Source organism: Strongylocentrotus purpuratus, unplaced genomic scaffold (genome assembly GCF_000002235.5).
Source record: "Strongylocentrotus purpuratus isolate Spur 01 unplaced genomic scaffold, Spur_5.0 spur5_scaffold_18, whole genome shotgun sequence".
In the NCBI taxonomy this organism is placed as follows: domain Eukaryota; kingdom Metazoa; phylum Echinodermata; class Echinoidea; order Camarodonta; family Strongylocentrotidae; genus Strongylocentrotus; species Strongylocentrotus purpuratus.
In genome coordinates this window covers 5,597,745-5,622,210 of record NW_022145603.1, presented here as the reverse complement: position 1 = coordinate 5,622,210, position 24,466 = coordinate 5,597,745, and the positions used below count along the sequence as shown (strand labels likewise).

Genomic DNA, 24,466 nt, shown 5'->3' with positions numbered 1-24,466 from the left:
GACACCGGGCCACCGGCAATAGCTGTCGGGTGATTCTGTTCTTCCGACAAGTGCCTCAGATATTGTTTCTCTAAAAGAGTAGGGTTAGGGTTGAGGTGCAGTGTGTGATCCAGGATATAAATCAGGAATTCGGTTTAAGTCTAGGACATTTTCTGAAGAGCTGCAACAGTCACATGTGTGGGAAATCCTAAAGGTATTAAATTCACCAGAATAAACAAATTACTTATCTTAACCCTAAACCTATTCCTAAAGCCAAGCACACACTAAACGATTCTCGCGCCATCTGCGACTATCTCACACTCTCCTTTTCTCTCTTTTCTGTATCGTCTCACCCTTTGAGTCTCTTTCTCTCTCCCATTTTCTCTATACATAAGCTTTTATAAGATTTTATGATTTTACTCTGTAAACTCCATACAATACAGCCCTTGGGCTGCCATGTGAGTTTGTGATAAATTCAGTGTTTTTTTTTGCTTTATTTGTGATAGGTCGAATTTCAGCTGAATGATAACAGGACAGACATGAGTATTTTAGTTAATGGTACCGCCATTAACATGACAGAATTTTTAGTTGGTAAGTATTTTAACTGTCTTTTAGATTTAATATAACATCTATAGAATCTTAAACGAGCAGCGAGAAGGCGACTTGTTTAACTCGCCAAAGCACCATGCTATTCGACAAGAAGTCGAGGTGCTAAAACTCACCAATGCGCCTTGCCGAGAAAGCGACTAGTTAGAACTCACTTTAGTCGCATTCTTGCCTTCTTGATTCAAACAAGGTGCCTTGTCAGTTTTGAATAATCGCCTTCCCGCATTGTCGTCTTAAACATGGCGCCTTGGTGAGATTTCACAACACACCTTCTCGCGATCTTGTTCTTAATACGTCCATCGCCTTGGTGGGTTAAACAGATCGCCTCATCTCTGTTCTGGAAGTTCTTAGTGAGGATGTCGGGTCATTCATTCGTTGAGGTTGTTCCATCGCTGGTACGGAAATGGACACCTTCTGATTGATATCAGGCAAGGATTGGTATTAAGAACCCAAATAAATGTTGTCTTATGAAATATAAATGTATTTGCTTACATACAAGTAAATATGGAAATCAAGTCCAATATATCCAAATATGTGCAGATGCATTCGATCCGGATTATTCAACTTTCACCCTATCCTCCGTAGGGCTTTTATCATTCTTTAATGAAAAATCGAACCAAATCTTTCCTTTCAGATTCAGAGCAATTTCGCTCCTTCAATTCGACTTCCATCGTATCTATTTTGTGACTTTTAACATTAAATCGGAACCAAATAACAAATGTATCCATTCTCATGTAGATGGAATCGACTCACGGGATTCGACCTTCATCCTTTCCGCGGAAAATGACACTGTCTCTGAAGGTGAGATCAAGGTCACAGCGCTCTTCCAACCAGAAGGCTATCCCAGTTCGTCCTTCACCGTGACCTTCAAGAACGGCATCTTAGATCTGGGTGTCATGGTCCCTTCTGAGTATGCGCAGAATGGAACCGGAAGGGGTCTGCTCGGTAAGGCATGTTATCTAGATTGCTTTTCTCCACCCAGGCGCGATGGCTCGGTGGTAGAGCAATGGTCTCGTATGGGGCGGGTCCAGGGCTCGAAACCTATTGATGCGCTAGTTCCCGTAGGTAAGGCATCAATGTTCATTACCAGGGCCCTCGGAGAGGACTTATAGCCGTAGATACCCCGGATGCTGACAAGCCTACACATGCTTTCTTAGCAGAGGGGTAAAAACAAACCATCAGACCATCAAATTGATGGGTAACCCGGTAGGATTCGAAAGTCATTGCTGTATTGCAAACGTCTGTAAAATACGCCCTCAATCAGTTATCTCTTTCAAGCGCTAAGAGACATTTCATTTCATTTCATTTCATTTTTATTTTTTCATTTCCAACAAAATACAATAAATAATAACGAATACAATGTAAAATGTATACAAAACATAGTTACATTGGTAATAAACAAATTTTAATAATAATTTATACATTTTAGGAAGACAAAAAAAAAAAGAATTTTAAAACTTAATTGCATTTATATTTTGAGAAAATGGAGAGGTCCACTGAAAAGCAAAGCTTGTAAATTGTGGACCCCTCAGATAATAATGAGTGTGAACAAAATATTGAATACATAGCATATCCCAGACTAATTTAATTCTTTTGTAGGTATATGTAAATGGCGCCACTTACTGTTTATAGACAAAAATGAGAAGCCCATTATCAAGTAACTCTAGATCTTTCCCTAATCCTATATTAAACTCAAATTAGGAAATAAGACCGGAACCCTTAAAGGGATAGTTGAGTTCTGTTTTCAGACCGCAAATGCCGCCAAAGTGCATGGTTATTGCTCTTATTCTTATCTATGACATTTGTAGTGCCCTTTTAGAACCTAAACTTGCTATGAAGGTAATTTTAGACCCCCAAATTTGTGAAATTTGGCCAATACGATCATACCAATTTAGCTCCACTTTCCAAAAAACATGGTGACCGTTAATTAATTATTTAATTACAAATAACAATACATGAGCCGGCTAATTGTGGGTAATATAAGCAACGCGAAAATGCCAACAGAACACCATCATCGGCATTGGCTGAAATACGACGTAAAAGGCGTTATTTCGTTTTTTTTCAAAGTTTTTTTCAAATTTTTCAAAATATCTAATATTTGTAGTGGTACACAAGTATTAGAAATCGTTATATTTTAGCCGTCTCTGAACCGATTATGATCAAAGAAAGACGATTTTGTCATTTAAATATTATGTTCTTTCAAATTTGAAACTCAGTTTTTCATTATCTCACAAAAAAAAAAATTGTGTAGCGCCCTCTGCAACAGAACTCAACTATCCCTTTAACCTTATCATTTCACTGCTCCTAACCTTGTCCCTAACCCTAGTCCTTAAGTCCATTCTATATGGGTTTCGAAACAGTTTCCTATAAGTTTTCGGCATGAAAACCTAAAGCTCCCCAAAATAGGTATAAGTTCCAGATGGAACCCATGAATATGCTAATATGATTTACATAAAGATTCAACGTTGTACAATTTGAAATAATAACCAAAAAATATATAAAATTGTGATACATTTTTTTCTTTGTGTTTAACCAGGCAATGTGAATGGGAATAAATCAGATGATTTTCTGCTCAGGAATGGAACATTGTTAATGGATCTGCCTGGAAGAAATTTAACAGACAGAGAAATATTTCAGTTTGGACAGTCATGTAAGTTTTCCAAATAGTTTAATTGTCAAACCATGTCTTAGTGTTTATTGAGATCAGTCCCAAATGTATTCGATATAGTAAAATCAGTGTCTTTTTGGTTGTTATGTATCGTTAAGTAACAATTCGGGGCAGCATAAGGGTGTCTTTTATCATTTATATTTCTTTATCCTAAAAAGATATCGTGTACAGTATTATTGATTGATGATAAGGACAGTATATTTTTTATATAATAATTTTGTTTCCCCATATGCTAATATATATGAAGGACAGTTTTTTCACACTTGTTGGCATGTTCTGATGTCGAGGTTGTAATGCATCAATCTCTCTCTAAGGGTATGTTTATGCTCAACTTTTTTGGCCAGAATCAGGCATCTATTACGCGTTTAGTTCAAAACACGGTTACGTCCTTTCTCATTTTTGTAGAATCACCGAAAAACGGCGATCACGATCGCCGATCGTAAACTCACAAAAAGGTGCGTTTACGATCGGCGATGCTGCAAAATCGGCGATTCTGGGAGGCATAAACGCACAATCATTTGTAAACGCGTTTAAACGGACTGTCTAGTGGGTCTACGTAGCATGCGCAGTGCAGGTTTGCGAATCCAGCTGCAAGGCCACCGAAGGCCACCCAGCTCGAATTGCCTGGAGGAGCCAGAGAAGTGAGCATAAACAGTACACCGTGGAACTGCGATTACGATGAGCGTTTCAGATCGCTCACTTACCTTCAAAATCAAGCATAAACGCACCCTAACAGTCATGAATTCACATCAACATGAAATCAAAAGTAAAGAAAGAAAGTATTTACGTAGAAAGCTCATTGTTTAAGTATGCGCTGTTTCTTTCAAATAATTAAAGCAAAATTGTGTTGGATTCGTATTATGACAAGGATCAGCGAAGGACGAACTTTCCATTCGGAATTTAATTTTTGCATGATATTGTCCATTTTACTAATTTGGTGGGCAGCAGATAGAAAGGAAAAAGGAAAAGAGAAACGTAAACAAATAAAGAGGTTGATAGATTGTCTTAAGGAAAACGGATGAGAAATTGATCTGATAATGGTTGTGATGATGATGGTGATGTAGATTCTCCAGTCATGTAAATAAATGCATTACTTTATCTTCACCAACCTTCCATTAACAATATGTTAACATTGATATTGTTACTTCTTAGGGATGATCAGTGAAAACGAATCGCTGTTTGAATACGGCGATGGCAATTGGAGTTACTACAATCCTAGCGACTACAAACCAATGTTCCTAGACGAGTTGCTTGCTCTCGACCCTGACCGAACCCAGGCAGCCCGAGAGGCTTGCGGGGAGGACGAGGCGTGCCTGTTCGACTACCTCGCTGTGAGTCCAGAGATGGGTCAACAAACTATGACCACCGGGAACCAACTCGACAATGACCTCCTAAACCTTGGTGAGATGTGGCAATATGCTGCACCGTTTTGATACTTTGAGGGAGATCAGAAGATGTTTCGTAATCAGCCATGTCAGAATGTATGAAATTGCCGCAATGGCTCAGTGGTAGAGCAGAGGTCTCGTAACCGGGAGGTTCCGGTTTCGAAATCAATTCAATGCGTTAGTGCCCTTTGATAAAGCATTAATCGTCATTAATCCTTACCTCTCGGAGATAAAACAAGCATACACATGCTTTCCTAGTAGTCAGGTAAAACAAACAAAGAAACAAATGAGCAATTATCTTATAGATTCTGAGACCAAGACAGTGTATTTAGTGCCTGGGCTATCATTATTTACATAATGGACCAAAAGACGTACATCCCATCCAATCCCAATAATATTTGTTATGCATTATTGCTTTAACATTAGAAAATAAACCAGTCAAAGAAGAGGCGAAATACGATTTGTTTAGATTTTTGTATTACACATCACGACCTATAAATTGATTAAAATATGGCCGCATTTCATCCCTCCGAACATGCCGAATTGCCAATGATAGGATTCAATTATCAGTTGAAACCTAGTAGCATTATCTATGTGTGCCTATCGTTCATAATTTCTAAATGTCATACCTTTTGTTTTAAAATGGCAAAAGCATGTTTATACGAGTGTGAATTTGTTTTTGAAAGTCTACAATGATGCTTCGAAATGCTACTTGATATTCTTTGAAATTACATAAATGTAAAGTTTGTAAATATTACGTTTTTTGTTACCTCTCTAGATAATTTTCCTCCGAACGTAACTAGTGTGGTAGAGATAGGCGAGACAGATGCTTTACAAGAAGGGGAGGTTCTCTTTATGCAAGTGGGCGTGACCGTAACCTTGGATATTTCTGCACACGACCCTAACGAAGAAGATGAGGTATTCTTTACATTCAACGATACTGCACCAGATGGCGCAAATATCAGCTCCGGTATGGACAAATTATTGCTTATGAATTTGTTTTAAAAAATATCATAAAAGTCTATTTGATGATAAATCAAACTGATAATTTTTCAAACGATTAATGCGACACAATGCTAAAATTTAAGATTGATCTGTTGATGAGTGAACCTTATATTGACCTTTCCTCCTCTCCCTCTCTCCCTTCCGTCTCCTTATCTCTCTATTCCCTCTCTCCTCTCCTTGTCTCGCGCTCACTCTCCCCCTTTTCGCTCCTCTCCCACTGTTGTTCTTCCCCTTCCCTCTCTTTACGATGATTATTCCTTTCTATCCTTCTCTCTCTCGTGGTCTCCCCTCTCCCTTTCATTGTTTCCTTCTTTCTCTCTCTTCCTCCATCCCATTCCCCACTGTCTTCGTCTCTCTCTCGCTCTCTCTCGCTCTCTCTCTCTCTCTCTCGCTCTCGCTCTCTCTCATAAAGATGGTATCTTGACCTGGACACCACCTGACCTGAATGTATCATCCATCGAGATCATTGTGAAGGACGACCGAGGAGCAGAGACATCGCTGTCATACAAGGTCTTGATATGCCGATGTGAGAACGAAGGCGTGTGTGACTTCGACAACCAAGCAGAGGGGCAGGATCTAAATGCCAACGGATTCGCGGTGAGTATATTGGTATAGTCATAGTTTTAGGACACATGCTCTGATTATTACGGAATATCATCATCCCTATATTTCATTACGTGTGGTAAATTCCCCGTCAACCCTCCCCCTCTTTCCTCTTTTGAGTAAATCTACATGTTATGATGGTGTGAGGGATTCAAGTAATCTAATGGATCATGCACATCGACCAATCAAACACAAACTCAGGTTATTATGAAACCGCGAAAAAATTGCGACATTTGTTTCTATGTCGCGCGCATAACCATCTCAGGAAATAACACACCTAAACGCTATAGCGGAGACAACCCTTGCTTTCAATTTTCCGACGGGTGAATTTTCGGGGGTCGTGCGATCTCTTCTCTTGTTTCTTTTTCTTTTCTTTTATTCTCTCCTTGATTATTCATTGTGAGTTGCCATTCATATTTTGTAATCTAATCTACACATAATTGTATTTTAACAAATCCCGTGCAGGGCTCCAGTTTCCAGTCGGACGTGTTCATCGATGTTTAATGTTTTGTTTGTATCAATCTTTTATGATTCAATCTGTTTCAGCCTGGTTGCTTTTTTAATGTACATTTTTATCAATAAAGCATATCAAATCGAACGAATCAAATTGCAGGTAGTCACGTGCAACTGTTCTGGTGGTTGGTCAGGTGATCATTGTGACGTAGACTATGATTCATGTGAGGGTACGCCCTGCTACCAGGGGGTTATCTGCTTCGATGAGCCTCCGTCTTCAGACGAAGAGTACTCATGCGGCCCTTGTCCACCCGAGCTCTCAGGCAATGGTACCATTTGCTATGGTGAGCTTGATTTAAAGAGGCCTATCATACATATTCTATTTCTCCCCCTTTCGAGTAACAATTCTTCGTTTTTTTTAAAAAACCCCTTAACTTAAGATGAATGCATTTGGGAAAGAAAAAAACCTGGATTAAGACGCCTGGTAAGTAAGTGAGTTAAAGTAAATTTGATTTAAAGGTAGTGTATCCCTTTTGCAGCCAGTATTAAATTATGTAGAACTTTGTATGAGTTATGAATATGTCACGCATGTATGTACAATTTAAACGTTAGCAGTGTCGTAGTATTCAAATTATGCAAGGAAATCCGTTTGCTTTCTAGACTTCACTGTGCACTGTCGGACACTATTAAGGGACTGATTGACTTTTTTCTTTGGTAATAACATACACAAAATGAGCTGTAAAGGATATGAGCTTATGTACACACATTATTCTCCTCCTAAAATGAACATGACATTGTATGATAAGGATAATTGAAATAGGCTACAAGCCATTTTCGTATCATTTTTTATCTTGCTTTGTTTAGATTTCAATGAATGTGCTGCCAACGATACGAATGAATGTGAACAGAATTGTGAAAACAATCTAGGTTCTTACACGTGTTCGTGTAACACGGGTTATATTCTTGCCCTTGATCAACGTTCTTGTGATGGTAAGTAAACAAAACTAATCTCTGAAAAAGTAAATACTTGTAAGAGCAACATCGTTGATAATAAGGGTGTGGGGGCTGTGTGTGTGTGTGTGTGTGTGTGTGTTGTATGATATTCATCGGTTGTCCCGGAAACCGATGAATATCATACAACACACACACACACACACACACACACGTTGCTACCATAAAAACAACTTTCTTTTTTTTCGTTGAAATTTCGCCTTCCGAATAAAGGTTAATAAGAAGATCTTTTAGAGGGGAAAGTCCACTCTGATATTAAGTTGGTTTAAATAAAAGCGAACAAATAAAAATACAAAGAAGTGAAAATTTGAGCAAAAAACGAATAGAAGAATTAAAAAGTGGATTGAAGGTGTGATCAATCGACCACAAATTGGTGACTCTGTGACGTATCTTGCGAGGCCCCCACTCATTTGTCCTCTGCTAAAAAACTTATTTTCCCTCAAGAAAATGTTCAAGCATACATTCAGCCTAAATATAACCATTGCAGGTACATTTGTATGCTTGTATGCACTGAACCCAAGTATGAAACGATTTTTTCCCGTCATCAATAACTAATAAAATGAAATCTTATGAAATTCTCTGAACAGAGCAAATTTGAAAGAGGCTCGCAAAATACGTCACAATGTTGCCGATTTGTGTTTCACCCATGACAATCTTACACATTTCTCATTTTGTTTTATTGAATATTTCTCAAACTTTCAATAATTTGTTTCTCTCATTTTTCTGATTTTAATAAAAAACAACTCAACTTTCTAAAGCTTGTCAGAGGGAGGTTGGCATATGACCAAGAAAGAAATAATTTATCAGTTATTGTAACATTAACTAGTATCCTAACCGTAACACCTACCTGAACTTTAGGCCTTATACTAACTTATCAGTCAAAACAGATTTCTAAACCACAACCTGAAAAGAAATATTTATGAAAAAATCATGGATGATAACTTATTAAATAATCCATAAAGATATCTCTCCATTGAATAACTGGTTGAATGACTGGTTCATTTTTATTCGTATAAATATAAGTATAAAATAATTCGAAAAAAAATTAATATATCTTCACAGGATAACCCATTGACGGTGATAGTTGGTTTATTTCCAATTACCATAATATATGCTAGGAGAAATGTCCTCAGCTCTTACATGACTGTTTAATTTCAACACGGCTTTACCGGCGTTTTTCTTCATGGCATTTTATATATTGTAATCTCGAAATTTTGTTGTATCTTGTCACAGAGATAAGTGATTGTGATGAAGCTCTGAGGAATTCCACCGAATCTGCCAACTGCACTTGCGAGCCTGGTTTTCAACTCGAAAACGGAACGTGTTCAGGTATGTTAAGATGGCTGTACCTGGATTTCAAGGGGAACAAAATTAGGTCAAAGATTATTTTTTAAATGGGGGTGGAGGTGGAATATTCGTTTTGCTGATCGATAACAGATATGCGTCATGTTTTACCAGCAGTCCTAAACCTGGGTAAGGAGAGAACAAAAATGTAAAGGATATTTTAACTTGTTTAATTCTTATAAACGACCGTTTAAACAAAGACGAGTGAGAGAGGCGGTGAAAAGGAAAGGGGTAGCAACAAGGGAGAGAGAGAAAGAGAGGATAAGAGAGAGAGAGAGAGAGAGAGAAGAGAATGTTAACAATGTGATAGAGCATAAAGAAATGTAATAATTATTTCTCCTCTCAATACAATTATTTCTCTTTGAATCCAGTTCCATGACAATGATTTGTTGATATCAGATTTGCCCTTTTTATATATAATTCCGGCTTCAAATCCATTATTTGAAAAAGATTTCTCGTTACTCATCAGATTTTGACGAATGTGCATCTGATGTGGACCTATGCCCGCGTGAAATCTCAACCTGTATCAACCTGCCTGGAGACTACAACTGCACCTGTCACTCCGGATACGACAATTCTTCCCCTAAAGAATGTCAAGGTATCAACTAGTAGGGGCTCAATGGGGGGGGGGGGGGGGGAATCTCCACTACAAAAACGCTTCAAGGCCCCTATTCCTGATTAAAATTGAATCTAAGCGATGAAATCAAAGCAAAATCCCCAAGCCCCCTAGCCCTCGAGCCTCCAACCCCCCTATCCACTAATATGTATATACAGTATATACATATATATATTCAATTTGATTTCTCCAAAGCAATTAAGAAATATAACATACATCGTAAAAAATAGTTCGTTTAACAATTAGAATACAACAATATAGATGCTGCTTGGTAGGTAGCGGCCAGAAAGGAAGTGACCCTTATAAAGTGGCCGACCTAAGACATATGATTAAAAGATAAATATAAGTACCAGATTACATGGACATGAAAAAAATACAACAATACGGGACAACAAATATACCACACAGTGCCTTGCATATAATATTACAGATAAATGAAACAAATTTTTAAAACAATATTGAAGTTTTACAAGAATAAATATATTCTAAATCTACAGATTGCAACATTACCAGAAATGTGTAAGCATGGTGGAACATGTCAGAGCATGAAACAGAAATCTGCAACAAACAAACAACAAAAAAGAGAAAAAGAAAAGATAAGAAAGGGAATGGTCATGTAATTTTGATACGGGTAACGGCTTCATTCAAGAAAAAGTAATAGCTACCTTAATCACTTAATTAAACGTGTTGCCCTTCATTTTAATGCTTCCTCTAAATTAACGTTATGGCATGTCTCTCGTTAAATATACAACCTTGTTCTCCCTTTGTGCCCTTTTCAACAGATATCGACGAATGTGAATCGGGCACGGGTGTCTGCGAGTCCAGCCTAGATCATGTTTGCATGAACACACCGGGTAACTTCTCATGCGTGTGTAGGGAGGACACAACAGAAATCAATGGAACCTGCCAACGTATGAATCTATTTCCTTTTTTTTCCTTCTAACCGGATAATTCGACATTACCTTGAAATCTGTTTCGTATTTGGCAACATCTCTATGCCATGTAATCGGAAGAAAAACTTTTATCCACAATTTACAGGGCGGATCAACATTATGGGAACAAATCTAAAAAAAAATGAAGACACCCCTAATAGGCAACGAAATTCGATGCAAATTGTCAAAGAATGAATCTCTCTTGTATGTTTTGTAATACAAATCAAATAAACCTTTCAATCAGTTGTTAATTTAGCAACATATCTATTCCGTGTATTCCTAATGAGGACTCTATTACTACGGAGCGGATCCGCATACGCAGGGGAGGGGGGGGGGGGGGGGGGGAGGTCGAAATGTAAAATACCAACATTCACAAAATGACTACAGTCTATTCACAATCAAGTACATTGCTTTTCATATCCGTGTATATTGATGACGAAATAACCCTAAACCGTATTAAAGTGCCACCATAGTTGTTCACTTTTTCGCTCGCTTGCAAGAACTAAAAACTTGCATGATGACTTTCAGGGCAGAGGTGTGTCCCCGCCCCTAGACAAAGATATACATATGTTATTTTTTTAACATTGTGGTTTAAAGATTAGATCATTATCCCACTAATTTAGCATAAGAGTCTGTTCACAGTTTATTTCTTGTGTTTGTAATTTTGTAATTGAATAGACGCGCTGACGTTATCACTCAACGTTCGTCTTACATTCATCAGTGGATTAAGCGTTGAATCGTATCCTTCTGTGGTCGAATCGCAAGATAACCAGCGTCAGTTAGCCCAAGATGTAAGTTAATCCGGATAAATACAATTGAATACGTAAATAAAGCTTCACTTATGATTCGGAGTATTCCTTTCTTTAATGTGAAAGTTAGTTGTCCACTAATTTTTTAAAATCTGACAAATTACAATCATTTATAGTCAAACAAGATATTAATTATTTCTTTTCCCCTTACTGCGTACACTTAACTTAATAAGCCATTGATGAGATAACAGGATACCCTGTGCATATACAGTTTCTCATTTCAAAAACAAATTCAACTTACGTGTATATAAAATATTAACAGAGACATTTTGAAGACTTTCATTTTTTGAAGAAAAACAAAATTATTGTACAAATTGTTAAAGCCTTTCTTGGGTTCATGTCATGTCAAGCTCATCCGAAACATTAGTCTAGTCAGAGCAAGGTTCCCATTAAAGCTTAAATAATGAATTCATGGAATTGTTATATATAAATCGTTTTTTCAGGTCTTGCGTTACCTCAACACATCATCAGTATTGGGTAACGACACACTGCAGGCTGTTTCTGTACATAACTATACCTTGACCGGAAATTATGCTCTGATGTCCTTCCGGGTCGACGTAGAACCTGGTGCATCCTTGGATGATTCCAGCCTAGAGCAGATTTTCATGGAATTGCTTCCGAGATCACGACTTATTGCCCCAGATCATCAAGTCATGCAGGAAGGTAAGAGGAAACCACTTATTTTTGATAAGGCGCTGAAAGCATGTTAGAAATAATATATTCAGTTACAAAACCTAGGTAAAGAGCTGCAAACGGGGATAGCAAAAAACGTCTCCCTTTCACTAAAGAACCCCAAAGGTTTTCCCTTCATTTGCTGTAAATAACCTAATTCTTAAACTAATTTAAACTTTATTTTAGAAAACAAGCACATATTGTGTAAAGGTTTCAATGATTAAGGTTAATCATATACCTCATTGGTGGGACACCATGCTCTGAAACGCAGGTTTATTGGTCACTTATTATTAATGCACATGAAATATTGTATATGTTCCCCTTTTCCTTTTTTTTTTTTTTAGATATCGACGAATGTGACCTATCTTCAGATGTTTGCCGTAACGGAAACTGTACAAACACTGATGGAAGCTACTACTGCACTTGTAATGAGGGTTTTGAAGGAACAGGAAACGATTCTTGCTCAGGTAATTACTATTATACCATTAGTAGTAGTAGTAGTAGTAGTAGTAGTACTAGTAGAAGAAGAAGTAGTAGTAGCTGTAGTAGTAGTAGCAGCAGTAGTAGTAGTAGTAGTAGTAGTAGTAGTAGTAGTAGTGGTACTGGTAGTAGAAGTAGTAGTAGTATTATTAGTAGTTGAAGTAGTAGCTTGGGTAGTTGTTGTTGTTGTTGTTGTTGTAAGCTGTGTAGTACTAGTCGACGTCGTCGTCGTAGTAGTAGTAGCACTTGTAGTAGTAGTAGTAGTAGTAGCACTTGTAGTAGTAGGAGTAGTAGTAGTAGTAGTAGTCGTATAATATATACAGTTCCAAAGGAGGAAGCTGGGTAGCCCATATGCTGCACGACCGGTCTTCAAAAGGATCCAGTAAAACGAAAAATCACGAAGGTAATACTAATTATCATCGGAAGTTACATGAAATAATTCAGAAACTGTCTTGTCCCATTTTTCTTGTATTTCTTTCAGATATCAATGAATGCCTCGGAGCTCAAAATTGCAATCAGACGTGCATCAACTCACCGGGAAACTACTCGTGTTCTTGCCTTCCTGGGTTTCAGCTTCATGATGATGGGCTCACATGCAATGGTAAGTTTCTTTTACTTTTTTTTCAATTGAAAAAGCAAGATATAAGTGAGGACTAAAAAACAAGACAATGCAGAAGTTTTGAAAAATGTTACATGAGCTATTAAAACCTGACATAACATCCAATTAAAATAATTTCGAAGCTCGTCTTTTTAGGGCAATAGTTTGCTTGGTATTCTGGGACATTCGTTGATTGCTCCTGTGTCAAACCATGATTAAAGTTATTCCCGTCGTTAAAATCATTCATTATTCCCCTGGCAATCGAATGTGAACACAAACTGTGAAGCTTCTACAGCCCTCTCAGTCTGTACCGACTAAAATAGGTTGCGTGTTGTATAGACAAAGAAGGATGACTTCAAGGTAATTTGCCCGAAGTTAAAATTAGTATTCTGCGCATCTAGTTGACCCTTTTTACCATGTCTGCCAAGACGAAGTATATCTACAAGAATATTTCTACCCACATTTATACAATACAAATGTTAAAAAACAAATCTTCATGTAAATCATCCTAAGCCCTCTCTATATTATCAATATCTTCCACTACTGTCACTTTATTTTACATCCTCTCTCCCTTCCATCCCTCCCTCTGATATTCCATTCTTCCTTCCTTCTCCTATCCATTTCTCTTCCTCTCGACTATCCGCTCTTTCATTCTCTTTATTCCTTGTTTGTCACGTTTCATGTTTGTGCATGCAGAACTTGATGAGTGTGAATCTAATCCATGTGCTAATGGTGGGACCTGCACGGATGGAATCAACATGTATAACTGCACCTGCGCTCCTGGTTATACTGAATTCAATTGCTCAACAGGTAATTTGATGATAGGTCTTGATGAAGAGTCCCACTATACAATTTTGAGGGAGTAGGAGGGGTTTGGGGCATGAGGGGGAGGGTTGTCACCAAATTTGCCTGCAGAAAATCTTCCAATTAGCATTGGGAATCGATTTCTTGCTCAACACTATGATGATCGGTTAGGAAGGGGTATTCTTTTCTCAATACGTTATTAGATGATAAGTTATAAGCATGGGCATCAGTAGACCATTATGAAGCGGGAAGGAGGTGGTCCTCACAAAATTCGCCTTTCAAAATATTCTACTTAGCATTGGGAATCGATTTCTTGCTCAACACTATGATGATCGGTTCGGCCATAAACATGGGCATTGCGAGACCATTTTGAATAGTGTGCTTTTTTGTTGTTTATGTGTATGTGTGTGCGTGCGTGTGTGTGTGTGTGTGTGGGGGGTCGTATTTAAAATTTTCCTGCCGAAAATCTTCTATTTAGCGGGTGGAAAAGGAGAAGGGAAAAAAAGCTCTTCACATTCCAAATGTTGACAAAAACGGATGGAATGGAACAATATGGAAGTGACTGAAGAACCTGAAATAACATCAGCGTCTGAAGAACCTTTCGTGGAATCTAAACATTATGCCAAACTATTTCGTATCACTACAGATTAGAAGTGTTCGTGGTAAAAGTGCAAATATCAACCGACCTTTGCTGAATTTTAGAAACGCAGACATTATCTGCAAGTACTGTGTCTTTCGGAGATTATGTCACATAGTATCTTTTTTTCCTTCTCATGTAACTTACTCATTTTACTGATACAACTTACAAAAAAAAATCTTATTATTCTAGAAATTCCCACAACCCAAGGAACGCCTCTGTCAACAGTAATAGAATCAACGGCAGCTACCGAAACCACGCAACCCACTACTCCAACGCCGCAAGGCCAAACCGATTTTTCCAGTACAACTTCTACATCAACTATGGATTCAGCTAGAACTGCAACAACTGGTCTAACCACAACAGAAGAAGATGGCGAAACCATGGCTACGAGAGGACCAACGACTGAAGGAACAGGAGATGAATCAACCACATATAAGACAACCTCCTCTTCTTCTGGTATGTTCAACCTTTAAATGATTTGATATTACTGAAATGAAAAGATTTCAATTTGCAACTAACGTTATTCTTCTTACCTTAATACTTGACTAATCTTCAGTTTTATTTGTCGCTGTTGTTTTGTTTTGAAGTTCGCTACTTCTTTGCTTAATGTAGAAATTTTGATTTTGAGAAACCAATACGAGTACAAATTACGCATGACACATTTACAAGAGGAATAACAAACCAAAATGACATCCTCTTACACATTATCATGTAATTCAAGTTAAATTGTGTCATCATTTTGGGGGGCTAAGTCAGGGCTCTCAACGCTTTAAGAAGGGCTAGTGGTTATGATAAAGGTCTCACCTCTACCCTCACAATGTCCTTGTTGCACGCAGAAGTCGAACAATTCACGAGCTACATAAGGATTGAGATCACAGCCAACAGACGAAACGACAGTCGTCTTGAATTCTCAGAAGAACTTGAAGACCAAAACTCAGATGCCTTTATGAAACTGGAAACTATCTATTGCGGTGTGGTAAGCACAACTTAGTTGCACTATAACACGAGGAAAATCAATGATGATAATTCAACAACACGTAGGTAGCCTATCTATAAAAAAGGCTTACATACGTGAATGGTGAATCTCTAAATGGAACTGGGGCATTATGTCTCCTGTTAAGTAATATGATATTCGTTTATTTCTAAACAGTGCTATTTAATCATGTCAATGTAGCGTAATAATTTGTGTTGTTTTAGTTTACTTTATTTTAGTTAAGAATGTTATATTTTTGTGATAGTAATACATGTATGTACAGCGCCATGAGCGTCAGAGCCTGGCGGATACCGGCGCTATATAAATATCCATATTATTATTTATTATTATAGTGTCAGATATTTTTAGAATGCCCCTATTATGCCTATGGTTGTCAATGTGTGCGTGTGTGTTTGTGCGTGTGTGTGTGGTGTGGGTGGGGGGGGGAATAGTGAAATTATATTTGTCCTTAGAACTTTTAAGAAATAAAACATAATAAACTAAAAGTCTCAGACCGATAACAGTATGGTTAGTGCCACATGACATGCAAACAGATGTTTATTTGCGAGTATCCTCATTCAGTGAAAAATCAACATCTCATGTTTTTTTTCTCAAATTATTTCACTCAGAATGAAATTTAATACAAGAGACACCTTGAATTTATTTATTTCACAGACTACAACCTATTTGAGGATGAACCTAAATTCGCCTCAACTAACCAGCATTACATGTGACGTACTCTCATTCCGAAACGGTAGCGTGATCGGTGACCTTCTGATTACTATCGAGGCCACATCGCAGGCATCGGCAGATAGTATTGGTGGAGAAGCCGCTGAGCTGAGTCCTGGTAACGGGACTTATACATATCTCAATGAGAACCTCTATGTTGCAGAATTCGCCTCAGATAGTGAGTACACTCATGTAGTGCTTCATTTGTCTTCATTCCTGTGTTACTTATTTGTTTGTCAACCAATTTATTGGGAATACAACAAAGGCTTGGGAAACAGGATATCACTATAAAATATCAATTTTACAAAAATCTATATGCACCCGAAAAAGTGGCACAATGATAACCAGAACATATTAAAAATATCAAGATTTCAATCAATTAAAAAATACTACCTTTAACCGCCTTATTTACAGGATGCAGGCTTTTAACAAATGGCACTTTAAACGTAGGGGATAGCAGGCAGTCACCCCCACTTTCCTTTGTTGAATTGTGGGGGGAATACGATTGGTCTAAACTGTGAAAGTTTTCCCTCTGCCATTTCCCACGTACGCCATTACTTCCTCTCTTGTCTTAGCAAGCTCCTTAGGATACATAATCCATTGACACTTGTTCATCAGTACAAAGCGAATGTCGAATTTAAACCATGGAACTTTAATCTTAGCCTAGCTCTAGCTTCCATTTAAACATAAAAAACATTTTTCAACCTTTAAAGTTTAAACTTTAAAATTTAAAGAGACCTATTCCCGGCCACCAAGGATAATGAAATGATTCGTTCGTTCTGTAAGTTGTTGATGCCGTTGATGTAACTGAGGTTTAAGTTTGGGGTCTTTTTTCCTTTCGTTAATTATGATCTTATACTCGAGGTCGGATTTAACTGAATGAGTAGAAGGAAGAAAAATATGTTGACATGACGATAGAATAACGAGAGTAATACCAATGATTCATTGGTCATATCAAGATATATTCACGTTTTAATTAAATAACTGGAAAAAAGTCATGATATTGTAAGAGAAATATTGCCCAGAATCGCTAGGATGTTTATTACTTTAATAATCGCGCATTTCTCTTTGGCTATGTGTTATTAGGTAGTGATAGCTGTGAAAGCAATCCGTGCCAAAATGGAGGAACTTGCGCAGATGGATTCAAGACATTTACATGCGCATGTCCAACGGATTACACAGAGGAGGACTGTTCGAGAGGTAAGCCTAGAAGAACATTGTGCTACTAAGACTGAATACACATAATTAATGCGATTTTGGTTTGTAATGTAACTTTCAACTCACATCGAGAAAGTGTAAGGAAAGAGCAGCAAAACGTCTGATTTGAATAAAACGAGATCTACTTTTTACTTCCCTATAGATGATTCTGACAAGATTAAAAAAAACAACATTTTACCTATTTCAATTTTACTTCCTATTAATTGATATGTCTCCATGATTTTATCGTTTTCTTTTTAATAACTTCGTTGTACACGTTTGTCCTTATTTTACAATTTCATCATTCTAGGACTTTTTGATATTCAACTTAATCTTATATCACTTGTTTTACTTTTCTACAGTCAAATAAATTTTGCATGATATTTATCTGCTCTTCATTTCTTATTTCTACGTTTATCTGAGTTTCTTCAATACCAATTTTTACTCTTTCATAATTATGTACCAAATCTTTAAACTCATTATCTTTACATTATTCTTATATCCCCACAGACTCTGGTAGAAGTGGCTTATCACTTGGTGCTATAATAGGCATCATAATTGGTGCTATGTCAGGAGCACTTTGTTTCGTAGTATGTACATGCTTTATCATGCTTCATACAGTGCGTAGGAATCAAGCAAATAAGATTATGATGGGGTAAGCTATTTTACTCTGACATTGATAATAATAAGTAGACCCTTTCTTCTCTTTCTCATTCCCACCTTTTCCCTTTGTCACATTTCTCTTTCTCATCCCTTCCCTTTCTTTGCATTGTTTTTGGGTGTTTGTTATATGATGTATCTACTCATATAACCCATAAACGAGGTCGATACTTGTTATACTTAATGGCCGTTTTTGTTTATAATATCAACCTTGTTACTAATAATTTTTCTGCAATCTGATTCATTATTATGTTTAACTTGTGACGAGCTCCAATACAAGCACAAGTTGCTGTTAGGGGTCCTGGCCTATGATGTTTTATTCATGTATGATTTCATACTTTATTTTGTTTATGATGCGAAATAAATAAATTGAATTAAATTGAATTGAATAGTGATGATGACAATGACAATGACATCGACAATGCAGTAACAGTGATAATGATAATGGCGGTATAATGACATAATGACTGCCAATGCCAGTGACTATGGCAATTATTACAATTAACAGCGATATTGATCATGATAATGAGAATGTGAATAATAATGACATGACAATGGCAGCGTGATTCACAATGTTTTCTTGATATATTTAGCAAACCATTCAAATAAAGAGTACGTGGAAGTAAAAGACATTGACATTCAATAGGAGATCAGAAAATAGATTAAAGGTAAAGACCAGTATTGGAAACGCCCCAATTTCAAAAAATGAAATGGAAGCTCTCATTACCAATCATGTGAAAGAATATGTTTTGACTAATACATGATGATAAAAAATTTGCCGGGAAACCGCCTACTAATTCATATATTTGGTAAATTTGTTTCTCTCATGGTCTGTGAGAGATATAGGGTAGTCCCATATACATCTTTCTGTGTATAGTGCTTGTAACTTTATGAAGAATGGGCCAAATTTCTTATCATTTTGATGATTCCAGAACCTTGCATATGCTAGATGCTAGATGATCAACCTTTTCTGATCGATTCCACAACGTTTCTTTCACAATGCAATTGCATGACCATAACTGGTCTTTACCTTTAAACAACAGCCGATTAAATTCTACATGTTGTTTCTCACATTATTATTTCACATGAAAATGGGCGCTGTTGTGCTGCTGCCACACCTCCACAATTATTTGCTGATAACGTTGTATCCAGAGTAATATTTCATTCAGAGACAGTGTCATGTGTTTTTACTAGTTGTTGTCAAGCTACTAGCCAATCTTCACATCATTTGACAATTCTGCTTTGGAGTAAAATCAGTATGTTTTCTGCTCAAGTTTGGATTATCTGCATGCTGTACTTGATACACTGTCTTAGTACAGTGCATGTAGCTGAGAAGGCTGGCATTGTTATGCTAATATCACCATCAATTGATGAACCTACTCTGAGATCCTGGATGAATAGAGTGACCATGGATGAACGCACTCTGTCAATGTCTTGTGCTGTGAAGTCAAGTAGCAATAGATCTCGTGTGTGCTATACTAGGCAAGCCTTGTACTCTCTTCGCCATAGCTATGGGACGGATCATTTTTCGCAAGATACTTATACTCGCATTAAGGAATTAGGTATAAGTCACATGAGAAGCAGGAGAGGTGGTCAGCATATTCGGAAAAGGACTGGCAATGACAAGGTACGCTTGTGTCCACATGAAAAGTATGTACGTACTCAAAAGAATGAAAGTTCTATTCCCGTGCTTATAAGTTCCTGTAGAAAACAAGTTTCTTGCCACAATACAAAATCAAACTTGTATAACTTGGTGCCCGTTCAGAGGGAGGATTATGACAAACTCAATAACAAATTGCCAGCCATACTTCTAGCCAATTTAAGATCCCTGAACTCTAAACACAGCGATCTTATGGCAACTATGAGAGTTAATAAGACGCAAGTAGCCGTTATAACTGAAACTTGGCTAAACGACAACATTCCATCAAGTGCATTATCAATCTCTGGTTTTGACATGTATCGCAAAGACCGTAATGACCGTCAAGGTGGTGGAGTCGCCATCTACGTAAGCTCCGACTTCAAAGCCACACCTATCGAATCACACCTTGTTCCCAACCATCTAGAGTTACTATGGTTAAAGCTGGTTCTCAGTAAAACTCGTATTCTGTTTTTATGTGCTGTGTACTACCCTCCCCAGTCTCCGTTGAAAGATGAAATTATTGACAGCCTGCAGTTTATGGTTGATCATTTAAAGTCACAACATCCCGATGCGAAGTTCATGATTTTAGGTGACTTCAACGACCTTAACACTGCTCCTCTTCTTGACGAGCTAGGGTTCCAACAAATCGTCTCGAAGCCCACCAGAGGTCATAACATCTTAGATAAAGTCTTCACTGACTCCTCTGATTTATACAAGGAACCTGTTGTAAACAGCCCCATCTCAACTAGTGACCATCGAACCATCATCATCGACCCTATTAATGTAATTCTTAATTCTGCGCCACGTAAGACGACAATTCGGCCTATGAGGGACTCCAACATCCGTACCTTCGGCCAGTGGCTCACATCAGAGAACTGGACTTGTCTCAACGAATGTCGTGATGCTGTTGAAATGGTAGAGTCCTTTGCTTCATCACTTCGAGCTCGCTACCTCCAGATCTTCCCACCAACCTGCATTAAACGTCGCTCTGATGATAAGCCCTGGATCACCAACCGAGTTCTTACGATCATCTCACAACGTCAGAAAGCTTATCTGCTAGGTAATATCCCATTGTACAAAACCCTACGAGATACAGTTCGAAGAGAGATTGCTAAGTGCAAGCAAAATTTCTACTCCCGAAAAGTCAAGAATCTTAAGAAACAGCAACCGGGAAAATGGCACCAGGAGATTCGTCACCTCGCAGGTCTCAAGAAAACTAGACCTACCTTACCCGAAAGTGACTTGGCCCCTGCAGATCAAGCTGAAAACATCAACAACCATTTCGCTTCAATCTGCTCGGCACTACCTCCTCTTGATCGCAATGCACTGCCAGCATTTCTTCCTGCCCCGCGACCACCTCCTGTAATTGAAGCTCACCAGGTCTATCAGAAGCTTAGGAATATCAACCCCTCTAAGGCTTCGTACAAGGATGACCTTCCGGCAAGACTCATCCGAGAATTTGCACCTGAACTAGCTGATCCTCTTGCTCGTATATTTAATGAGTGCCTACAATCCGGCGTTTTCCCCGACCAGTGGAAGCTATCCAACATAGTGCCCATTCCCAAGGTGAAACCATGTCAGTCTTTCGACCAATTACGACCCATTTCTCTAACACCTATCTTTGCTAAGATCTTTGAAACCTTCCTTTCAAGTTGGATTACCCGCGACATCAGTCACAAGTTAGACAGTCAACAGTATGGAAATATTAGGAACTCATCGACCACTCACTACCTTGTGAGTCTTGTGGACACTATCTTAAAAGGAACTGATAAGCCTGGCCATGTTGCATCACTATGTGCCATTGATTATGCCAAAGCTTTCGATCATATTGATCACAATGTTGTTGTTAGGAAACTTATCCAACTTGGTGTAGACCTATCACTTATTCCAGTCATTTGTAGTTACCTTGAATGTAGATCACACTGTGTTCGTATCGGTCCTATTGTCTCTAATTTCTCTAATGTGACATGTGGAGCCCCCCCAAGGCAGTAGCCTTGGCCCGGTCCTTTTCTTAGTCATGATTAATGATGCTGCCTCTGATACACAACTAAGATGGAAATATGTAGATGATCTCACAATTGCAGAAGTTAGGAAACATTCCCAACCTTCTAACATCCAATCAGTAATCAACAATCTCTCTACTTGGTCTACTGATAATAGCATGACCCCTAAACCTGAGAAATGTAAGATAATGAATGTTTCATTCCTGAAAAGACCTACTGTATTTCCGAACTTTCACCTTGGTGCAACCACCCTTGAATGTGTAGATACTCTCAAACTATTGGGCGTTATTGTACAAGCTGACATGAAATGGGACATGCAAACTTCTCATATGACCAGTGTAGCTGCTAAACGACTATATATGCTATGTATACTCAAAAAGTACAAAGCCCCTGTCGGCGACTTGGTATCGGTCTACCTGATGTATATCAGGCCACTACTGGAGTATGCCTCCCCTGTGTGGTCTCCAGCTCTCACAGTACAGCAATCTAACAAAATTGAGCGCATACAAAAACGTGCGTGTAGAATTATCATTGGCTACCACAATTACACAGACTACGCAAATGCTCTCGAGTTTCTTAACATCATATCACTTGAGCATCGTCGAAAACAATTATTTGAGAAGTTTGCTAAGTCCACCATAAGCTCTAGGCACAGTTCGATGCTCCCACCTCTCCGAAGCACCCTACCTAATTATCGTCCCCTAAGATCGAAGGATGGGTTTCTAGAACCGATGTGTCGTACCCAACGCTATAAAAAGTCTCCTCTACCCCAAGTCATTAAGACTCTCAATAACCTAATGTGAATTCCAAAAAATTGAATTGTATTTCATGTACCGGTACTCTTTAGATCGGAAACAACGTGCAATACTTCATTAAAGCTGTATTTTCTAATACATGATTCATAATATTGAAGATTTGCGGGTTTTCCCCATTAATAGAGGTGTCAACTTCTCCTGACAATTAGCTTCACATGTTGTGAATCTTTAGACCTGATACATGTACAAAGTGCAATACTTTATTATAGCCGTATTTTCTGATTTGTTAAATAATTTGAAGGTATGCGGGTTTTCCATTAATAGAGGTGTCAACTTAGCAATTAGCTTCACATGTTGTGACTCTTTAGAACCATTACAAGGTGCAATACTTTATTATAGCTGTATTTTTCTGATCCAGAATATTGAAGAAATGGGGGTTTTGCCATTAATTAATAGAGGTGCCAACTCTTTAACAATTAGCTTTACATGTTTTGCACAACATTGTCGGGAAGCGTGTTGATTATATTTTGCTATTTACTGCCAAATTGCCTGTACATTTTAGCTACTCTAAATTTCTTGAAAATGCTGAAATGTTGACCATCATGTGCAGGCGCACTGTGGCCTTCGGAGCGGACGCGACGATGCGTTGCAGGCCAATCCATTGTTGTCTTCTCAGAACGCTCCGGTGCGCCTTCTCCTGTGTAGATGTGTATAAGAAATGTATTAATGTTTTAATGCTACGTTTATCTACCTTGTTTCTTATTTTGCCTTTTAAAGATCTCTCCCCTCTCTCTCTCTCCCTCTCCATGTCTCTCCTTTTCTCTCCTCCCTCTCTCTCTCTTCTATCCCCTTCTCTCTCCCCCTCTTTTCTCTCTCTTCTCTCTCCTCTCTCCTCTCTCTCGCTCTCTCTTTCTATACCTCACTCTCTCCCTGTCTCTCTTCTCTCTCTTTCTACCTTCCTCTCTCTCCCTCTCTCTTCCTCTCTCTTCCTTCTCTCTCCCTCACTTCCCCTCCGTATCTCCCCTCCCCCTCTCTTTCCCCCTACCTTCTCTCTTTTTCTTTCTACCCTCCCCTTTCTTGTCCCTCTCTTGCTCTCTCACCACTTCTTCTTCTCTCTTTCTCTCTCTCTCTCTCTCTCTCTCTCTCTCTTTTGTCATTTATCTTCTTTTCGATTTCCTTGTCATATCTCGCCTTGGTCTAGCCACATCTAGCCAGCCGTTGTATATTGTATTGCAATCACATTTTTATGTGTGTGAAATAATATGTTCTTCTTAAGTGTATATTTGTTGGTTCAATTTTGTTTATACTATTCAATTTCATTGTAAATCAACCATTATGAGTTCCTGAACTTTACGTGTTGATGTTTTTAAACCGAATAAATAAATAAAAATAAATAAACTATAATGTTAACAATCTACATAATGTATATATAAGAATGAGAAAAATATTATTGTAAAAATGAAGTAGGAAAAAAGTTAATACCCCTCTTACATGTACCCTAGCAGAGAAAGGAGACGTAATGAATACCGCTCGGAGCACAGGGGTATCTTTGATGAGGTGTGGTCAGAGCCTTCATCGGACGATCGGTCGTTAGACTTTTCTATTGGTCGACGGCAATTTGAAATCAGTCAGGCCGTGGATCGCATCAGACGTTACCAAGGCATTGACAGACCCATGGTAGAGAGAAATTATTATCAAGTAAGATAGCTAATTATTTGTTTCATTTTGCCTGTCATTCTTTATTTTATTGTTTCATACATTCATAACTGTCATTTGTTTATCAGTTTATTCAAATTCATTTCAACATGAATGAAAAAAGGAAAGACAAATAGTCACAACTAAAACAAAACTGAAATTATGCACATTTAAAGCTGGTGTAGAGGTTTTGTGGTTGATTGGATAACG

At 38.0% G+C, this 24,466-nt stretch overlaps 1 protein-coding gene across 1 annotated transcript in view; it reads left to right on the top strand.

Moving 5' to 3' along the window:
* Positions 1-24,466, top strand: part of LOC100890280 (serine-rich adhesin for platelets) — a 47,767-nt gene that overhangs the window by 22,123 nt on the left and 1,178 nt on the right. The window contains exons 14-35 of the mRNA XM_030989433.1: positions 486-570; positions 1,324-1,530; positions 3,122-3,235; positions 4,406-4,654; positions 5,417-5,608; positions 6,056-6,240; positions 6,860-7,043; positions 7,564-7,689; positions 8,944-9,039; positions 9,524-9,652; positions 10,453-10,581; positions 11,281-11,393; positions 11,855-12,074; positions 12,428-12,550; positions 13,045-13,164; positions 13,858-13,971; positions 14,795-15,061; positions 15,442-15,581; positions 16,254-16,485; positions 17,394-17,507; positions 18,015-18,159; positions 24,067-24,259. Of these exons, the coding sequence (XP_030845293.1) occupies positions 486-570; positions 1,324-1,530; positions 3,122-3,235; positions 4,406-4,654; positions 5,417-5,608; positions 6,056-6,240; positions 6,860-7,043; positions 7,564-7,689; positions 8,944-9,039; positions 9,524-9,652; positions 10,453-10,581; positions 11,281-11,393; positions 11,855-12,074; positions 12,428-12,550; positions 13,045-13,164; positions 13,858-13,971; positions 14,795-15,061; positions 15,442-15,581; positions 16,254-16,485; positions 17,394-17,507; positions 18,015-18,159; positions 24,067-24,259 (3,477 nt within the window). The remainder of the gene's footprint in view (positions 1-485; positions 571-1,323; positions 1,531-3,121; positions 3,236-4,405; positions 4,655-5,416; positions 5,609-6,055; positions 6,241-6,859; positions 7,044-7,563; positions 7,690-8,943; positions 9,040-9,523; positions 9,653-10,452; positions 10,582-11,280; positions 11,394-11,854; positions 12,075-12,427; positions 12,551-13,044; positions 13,165-13,857; positions 13,972-14,794; positions 15,062-15,441; positions 15,582-16,253; positions 16,486-17,393; positions 17,508-18,014; positions 18,160-24,066; positions 24,260-24,466) is intronic.